The sequence below is a fragment of the Notothenia rossii genome (assembly GCF_949606895.1).
Source record: "Notothenia rossii genome assembly, chromosome: 11".
NCBI classification, from domain to species: Eukaryota; Metazoa; Chordata; class Actinopteri; order Perciformes; family Nototheniidae; genus Notothenia; species Notothenia rossii.
Window position 1 is genome coordinate 28698607 of NC_136910.1, and position 8233 is coordinate 28706839.

An 8233-nucleotide genomic window follows, 5' to 3' on the forward strand; every position below is an offset into this window, starting at 1 on the left:
TTGGTGAATTTATAAAGAAAAAAGAGGAAACTATTAAATAACCCTAAAAACACACTGAGGGTAGAACATATTATTCAATCTTTTCATCATATGAACAAATTATTCTTTAAGAGTTTTTTTTTATTCATGTGTGAATTTGGGGAAGATTGAACTTGTTACAGTATAGACCTACAGTTTAAAGGGATGGTTTTAGTAACCACTCTATAAAAGCAGACACATCTTTATTTGTATGGAAAATGTTAAAGGTAGAGCTAGTACCAAGCCAAAGATGGTATTCCAATCTAGAGTATTGATTTCTCCATTGTAGCATGGTTATTACCTCAGGAGGGAAGATTAAGGTGGAAATAACATTTGTTTCGCGTCCAAGATGTAGAGTTTTAAAATGACACTGGGCAAAGAGCGAAAGCAAAGTTTAATAAAAAAAAAAAAAACTAATGTAGTTGGGAGTAATACATGCGGGGCCTTGGATCACTCACTGTGATGGTGCATATTTGTTACAACAAACATCGTTTAGGGAGAAGGGGTCGCTCAACCCACCCTGCAGATGTTTTAAATCTTACTTGCAGCTTCAGAGGGAGCGCACGGCACCAGAGTATGAGTTTTAAAAGACAAGCGCCACCAGCTCCTAAAGGTCATCCATTCACCAGATGACCTGACTTTTAGAGATGTTATTTAAAGGAGAAACATATCTGCCATAGGTGTAAATTCCTGAATTAAACTACAAACCATAAATGAAATGACTTGTTTTTAAAATCCTTGTTAAAGGAGGGAGTAATTATCACATGCTCGGGCACCCAAGGTTCCACACACTGTAAAAGGGGTTAGCATAGTTATTTAAGTAGACCATAATTGAAAATAAATTAATATAATGAGTTATTGATATTCCACAAGTTTTCACACCATTTCAGGGACTCTATCACTGCATTAGAACAGACCACCCAAAGGTACTGAGTAGGAACTTTTAAGTGATGAAACTCTACAACTGTTGTAACTGACCAAAATCTTCTCCCAGAAATGACTGTCTAGAATGCCGTACCCCAGAGTAAAACGTACCGATTGATCACGACGGCCCCTTCTAGAGAACATATTACTTTCATACCTTAAATGGTATGAAAGGAGGGAGGGTAAATTTCTCAGGAGGAGACGGTTACAAATGCTAGCAGAACAAGACGACCCACCCCGTATACAGATGTGGATGACAATGATGAGTTAGTTTAAATGATATGGATGTTCGGAGATGAGATTGATCAATGAATGTCCAGCCGATGTGATTCTTTAAATGATGAAATCATGTGAAGAAGTGAGCAAAATTAAAATGGAGTGAATCCATTTCAATTTACTTCATACTATTCCAAGATAGTATATTTTTAATATTTTTATTATTCCAATTAATTTTACACTATTCTAAGATAGTCCATTTTATTTGACTTTATTATTTTATACTATTCTAATATGGTAGATTTCATGTTGTATAAATCATTGCTATTCTAAAATGGTTTGTTTCTTTTCACTTTGTAAAAACAAGTGCCTTAACACTGAGCGTGGTATGAGAACGGTTTCTGTGAAAGGAGGGAGGAAGAAATTTTCTGATACCAAGCCATTGCTGCTATTTTGAAGAATGATATTGAATGTAAACACTAGAAGTTATGCACAAGGGAAAACTTTTATGTTTGAACACAGACAAGAATTTATTTTGTATTTTTGTAAAGCCGGCTGTGAAACCATTCCATTCGATTGTATGTTTGTTAATATGAAATATGTAATATGCAAAGTTCAGATGAAGAACTCATTGATTTCAGTATTATACACACCTTTTAGGTGTGTAAGGAGGGACTGTTAGAAATTAAAATCAATGTTTTGATGGTATAATGTAGCTTAAACATACCGTCAGTTTAAACGCTCTTTTATACTGAAAAACCAGAAATTCTTGTGCACAAGCAGTTAAGCTTTTATTCTGAAAATCCTTCATCTACGGTTAGCATGTAGCATGTGGCTAATATACGATTTCCTAGAGATGAATTGAGAAGCGAAATGACTTGGTGTGGTGAAAACCGAAACCTACTGATTTAACACTACAACGACAGATGTCGAGATACTACAATGATGAATATTAAATGAAAGTACAGTTTATTTGAATACATTATTGTTTACAGACGAGAGTAGCATGTGGCAACATCCGGAATGACCGGAAACCAAACGAGCCGAGAAGTATTGTTAGAGTATTGATTACAGCGTTTAGAATGTGTTAAATGAAAAGTGATGAAAGAGAATATGAGGAGAAACGGCGTGTTAAGCATATATTGAATGTGAAAAGAATCCTATCCTCTGTTTAAATGCAATAACGGACATTGGAGACGAGGTGAGCCGGCTGGCGGGGAGGAGCCAGCAGAGGATATATATAGCAGCGCCGGAGGAGAGATCCGCTGTCTTCTTCTTGCTCAGGAGAACCAGATCACAGCTGTTTTCTGCCGGAACAATATTCTGTCTGTAACATTACCGCGCCTTTTTTAATTAAAGTATCCCATTTGAATCTTTTCAGAGACTCCATTTAGTCTCATTTTAAAGCTTCTCTCCTGGACGCGAGAATAAAGAACATATTTAACACTACTCATGGGCTTGACCCTCGTCTTATCCATGGCTTGTATTTGTCTTCTGCTAGCCAACGCTCGTTGAAACTGCAACCTCCTGGCATATTGTCATCTATCACTTATCAGAATGCCCAGGTCACACACCTAACAAAAACACTTGCAGGTCGCGCGCATAGCGCGGGAAGGCCGGAGCGGAGCTGTTTTATGTAAAAGCGAAGCAATTAAGCTGGCTCCGACTTCTTTATTTTCTTTTAATCTAAAAAGCGAAGTAAAGAATTTACATTTTCAAGCACTTTATCCCAAATTCAAGCACCATTCCCAAAATTCAAGCACTTTCCCAACCTTGAAAACACCACGTCAAATTTCAAGCATTTTTAAGGATTTCAAGCACCCGTACGAACCCTGGTCAGTACAGGAATTGACTCATCACGGACGTGATGAGTCCGCTCACCGTGCACTTTGGGTCGGCCTTGGTCAAGCCCTTACCCCACCAGCCTGGTTCTCGTAAAAGTTTTTCGCTAAAATGACACCATGGAGGAATGTAACGAGAGTTGACAGGGGACTCTGCCCGCCTCACGAGTGCCTATTTCGGACACTTTTTTTCACTTTCCCCCCTATTTTCCCCGGTTTTATTCATTTTTATTTTTTTACATTGCCCAGTCTCGGGAGTCCCCCCACGGCCTGTGTCCAGCCCCCCCCCCCCCCCCCCCCCCACCACCACCACCACCACTCATCCATATATTAACGGATTTTGACAATTTTTGTTGCGTTTTTCTCCTCTCACTGATCGAATGGTAAACGTCGGAGGGCCTCCGCGCCGGCCCGGCCTAGTGCCGGTGCTCTGGCGGTCGGTTCCTCCGAACTGCGGGTTCGACTCTGATGGCCGGGAGGGTGTGCTGCGCTGGGGTGGGGGACTTCCCCCACTCTGCGTGTCTCTTCCTTCCCGGGCCGGCCGATATGAAGCGTGACCAAGACGCACCGTCCAGGGGTCCGGGAGGTTCCCAGCTGGAACCTCCCCACCTCCGCCGCGTATATATATATATATATATATATATATATATATATATATATATATATATATATATAGGAACACCTTGTATTGTAAAAATAACCGGAAACAGACGTAGGCATTTCGAGCGATTACCCAAGATCCTCAGCTATGGTTTAAGCTCGCTGATTGGATGGTTTAGCCGCAATGCATGCTGGGATTTGGCGTTTATATGATATGAAATCTGGAAAACATTTTAAAAGAATAAAATAATACTTAATTCCGAGTGTTCTTGCTTTTCTCTTTGAAAGTCATCACATAACGGCATTGTAATACACGGTTCGGCTGCATTACATATTACAGATCTGCCGTAGTTCTTTATTTATAGAGCCCTGATGAGAAGACCTTTGGAAAAACTGGAAGAAATGCCGCCGAAACTGAATACTTAACGTGGATCATAAATATATCAACAATTAAACAACATCTTCAATTTCTCTTCACACAATACGTCTCCTCTGACTTTTATATTTGATCTAATTCGTAGATAGGTTATATTTACACCATAACGGTGCACAGCTGATATAAAAGGACTTTGATTTTCTTTGAATATAAGAATGTAAATACTGAGTCTGAAATAGTATAGCAATATGCTATAAAATGATGTGAAAACATGAATAAAATTACACATCTTCAGATGTTGGACATACATAAGTGTCCTACACTAATAATACAAAGTTATTATAGCTGTGTGTACCTTGTGTGCACCGCCTAGTGGTTAAAGCACGTTATTTAATTATTGTTTTTATGTGTTATTTTTGATTAAAAAAATATTAAGAGTACATACTTTCATAGGGGGAAAGTAGAAGGTCAATGATAGAAATATAGAATATAAAAAATCAAGAAGATACTGTAAGTGATCTCTACAATAAAACAGTTTAGAGCAGGATGTACAAAGATATTAATAGGAGGAGGTGCAAAACAGAAAAACGAATGAACCTTTATTTAAACATTAAATAATACTTTAGATTAAGGTCCTCTTTTAAATAAGAAAAAAACTTTGGGGGTATCTACAGATACATATTAAGCCTGACAAAGTACTTAACGTCTAATATATTGCTTTCCTGCAATGTTAACTATGTTGAAGCACTTATTTTATCTGATATTATACATATGAATTATACTCTTATGTATGTAGATAGTATAAGAAATGTGCAGAATATGACCGTTTAATGGTGGAGGTACAAACACATATTGATAGATGTCTTGTAATGTGCTGTTGAGGAACCTGTGACCCAAGATTTTCCTTCATTGCATACACCGTAGTTGTGTATATGATAAGTCAATAACCTTTGAAAATCTTGAAATCTTGAAAGGGATGTGCAAAATAGCCATTATACAGTCTTTAATTAACTATTAGTAGAGAATAACGAGTAATGAATATACTTTATTACTCGTTTCCATTCATGTCAATTGCAGATACATGTTTAGTCTTCTCAAGCACTAACTATCACATATCTCTCCTGATTGTTGGCACTTGACAATCACCTTTTTCCGAATTGTACTCAGGTGTAATTGTACTCAAGTCTGCTTTAAGGGTTGTTTATATTTCACATCATTAATCAGAATCTGCAAAGTAACTAAAATAAGTGTAGTGGAGTAAAAATACCAGGTTAACCTCTGAATTGTAGTGGAGTAGAATTACAAAGTAACAATGAGCTGCATGTGGGTATATATTAATGCTGCGCATTATGGACACAAGCGATTTTCACCCATTTATACATTTTAGGTTTTACATTTGATAACACCAATGTGTTTAATACTGGCAACTTCTAATTGTGGGAAAAACAAAAAGGTTCAGCAGAGACGTCCCATAGAACATTTTGCGAAACACATTAGCCAGCATGTGTAGTTCAGGGGGGGCGATTCCAGTTTTGGATAGTCTGGCGTTGTTTCGTTCCATTTCAAGCAGCTGTTTGACGCTCGGCGTAACCTTGGCGCACTGCAATTCCAATATCCAATTCCAAAGCTTGAAGATGAATCACGGGACTGTAGTCCTAAAGGATAGCTGAGGATTATGGGTAGTGTAGTGTCTTCGGCCATCCTAAACTCCTAGAGGCCTACGTCTGTTTCCGGTTATTTTTATTTTGAAATTCAGTTCCTGACGGACGCCAAAAAAGCCAGAGATTATGGAATTAAACCAATAAATAAAAGCAAGGATAATTGTTTGTTATTGATGAGTAAATAACAGTGTGTTATTTTGAAAAGAATAACAAATTAGAAGGAAAGATTTAAAAATACAGATTTCAGTATTCTGAGGCTCTGAGCCCCATTTATTTTCCTCACAGACGGCAACAAAAGTCCGAAATTATACGATTTAAAATAAAAGCAATAATTGTGGCTTGATATTGAGTAAGAACATGTTTTTATGAATCACACAGCTTCCGGTCTTCCACGACCCGACCGGAGAAAAATACGTGCTGCAGGCACGAAACACATTACCAGTAGAAATACATTGCTTTTAAAATCGTGCTGTGCAACACGAAAAAAAGGAGAAAATCGTGTTGGTGAACACACACACACACACACACACACACACACACACACACACACACACACACACACACACACACACACACACACACACACACACACACACACACACACAATGTTCGCATTTAGTCTCCTGATTATTAATGGGAATTAAATCATTTGAGTGTTCCCAAAGCACCAGTGTTCTGCAGTTTGTGTGGGCCTGTAGGCCTACTGTTGCACAGTTTTGGAAGATTCATAGCTAACCACACTGAAGATAACATCACCAGAAGTCATAATTTAAGGGGGAATTTCTGAAAAAATTCTTCCGGGGGAGGATCCCCCCAGACCGCCCTAGTATGGTTTGGTCCCTAATTCCATAGCCCCACCAAAAATATTTTCCACCAGCCGCCACTGGTTGTGAGTCTCCTTACACACCGGGGACACATTTATGTATAAAAGACATCAAAAAGTGTGTTTTTCCTATTTATATGGTATAATTAGCTTTAAAGATTGCATTTCTTGGTACTTATATGCTTTTCAAAGTTAAAGGATAACACACTCACCATTTTCTTGGCTTTTTTCATCTTGTGTGCTCTTGCAGAACAGTGAAAGCAATACAATCCAAATGATCATCACAACCCAGTTTGCCAGTCCTCTTGGAAAATGTGCTTTCACAATAAAAAATATCTCAAAAACATCCACTTCACACTGCTAATACCTAAAGAAATAAATAAAAATGTCAGTGTCAAAAAAAGAAATCCTTTAAAAAAGCTTATTCCCAAGGCATTTTTATAAGGATGCATAAATCGTACTTACATGAAGAAGTCAGACTGATTGTTATGGATGGTATGAGTACGCATTCAGTCTAAAGGCTTTAGATGCTAAGAATCCAACAGAAGAAAGTATCAAGTTACTCCCTGAAGAAACACTCCATTTACAAGCAGCCAATGAGGCATTCTTTGGAAATCCATTTGCTGTTTTAGGTCATAAGGGTTGTGAAATCCTTGCACACTTTGATGCAGGAAATGAGAAGCTGCTTTCTGGTAATAGTGAGTCAGAGATTCCAGATCAGACATGTGCTCACAATGTTTTGATTCCCGGAAATGACTTGAAAAAACAGGTTCAGCTAAGGATAGCAGACTGTTACTGAGCACTCTCTGATCAAGGGACGATGTGCAGTTGAATGACTCTCCAGAAAGAAGTCAGTGGAGGACCCATGATTTTTGCTCAATTTGCGAAGACCTATAATTAGCTACAAAAGTCTCAACCTATGACCATTTGGAGAATGTACAGAAAATTTGGAAATATTTATTAAAATAGCTCAGTAAAAAAAATCCATAAAAATGTCATCTTTGGAAACCGTAATACTGTAAAAAGCACGACCAATCATTTTAGCCGGGCCGGCTAAAATAACTGGATGGCCGACCTGCCTGTCAGCCTTCAATCTGTGCACTAACTTATCTCGTCCCCTCATTGGTGTGCGTGTTTGTGTGTGTTGGATGAGGGGCTCTGTAAGGAAGTGGCAGATTTTTTCTAATTCTAGCTCACTCGAGCTGGTTTCTCCAAAATTACCTACCCAACCTTTAAATGTATAATATATGATAACATATCGATAAAAATAGTTTTACGATGTCTAAAGTTACTGATCAGTCACGTGTTTCCTGCTTGGGGCGCAGAAATCTTTGCCCATTGACTCTCGATATAATAATAATAATACAACCTCAGTCTCATGGCATTTCGTGTTCACCAACACGATTTTTAATCTATTGATTCGTGTTCACCAACACGATTTCCCCCTTTCTTTCGTGTTGCACAGCACGATTTTAAAAGCATTGTATTTCTACTGTTAATGTGTTTCGTGCCTGCAGCACGTCTTTTTCTCCGGTCGGGTCATGGAAGACCGGAAGCTGTGTGGTTCATAAAAACATGCCACAATTATTGCTTTTATTTTAAATCGTATAATTTCGGACTTTTGTTGCCGTCTGTGAGGAAAATAAAAGGGGCTCAGAGTCTCAGAATACTGAAATCTGAATTTTTAAAATCTTTTTCTCCTTCTAATTTGTTATTCTTTTCAAAATAACACACTGTTATTTACTCACCAATAACACACAATTATCCTTGCTTT

General features: G+C 38.1%; 1 protein-coding gene across 1 annotated transcript in view; it reads right to left on the reverse strand.

Moving 5' to 3' along the window:
* Nucleotides 1-7057, reverse strand: part of LOC307023402 (leukemia inhibitory factor receptor-like) — a 78731-nt gene extending 71674 nt beyond the window's left edge. Inside the window, exons 1-2 of the mRNA XM_079656632.1 lie at nucleotides 6925-7057; nucleotides 6672-6826 (exon numbers count right to left, since the gene is read on the reverse strand). Of these exons, the coding sequence (XP_079512758.1) occupies nucleotides 6672-6741 (70 nt within the window). The 5' untranslated portion in view covers nucleotides 6742-6826; nucleotides 6925-7057. The remainder of the gene's footprint in view (nucleotides 1-6671; nucleotides 6827-6924) is intronic.
* Between the last annotated feature and the right edge of the window lie 1176 nt (nucleotides 7058-8233).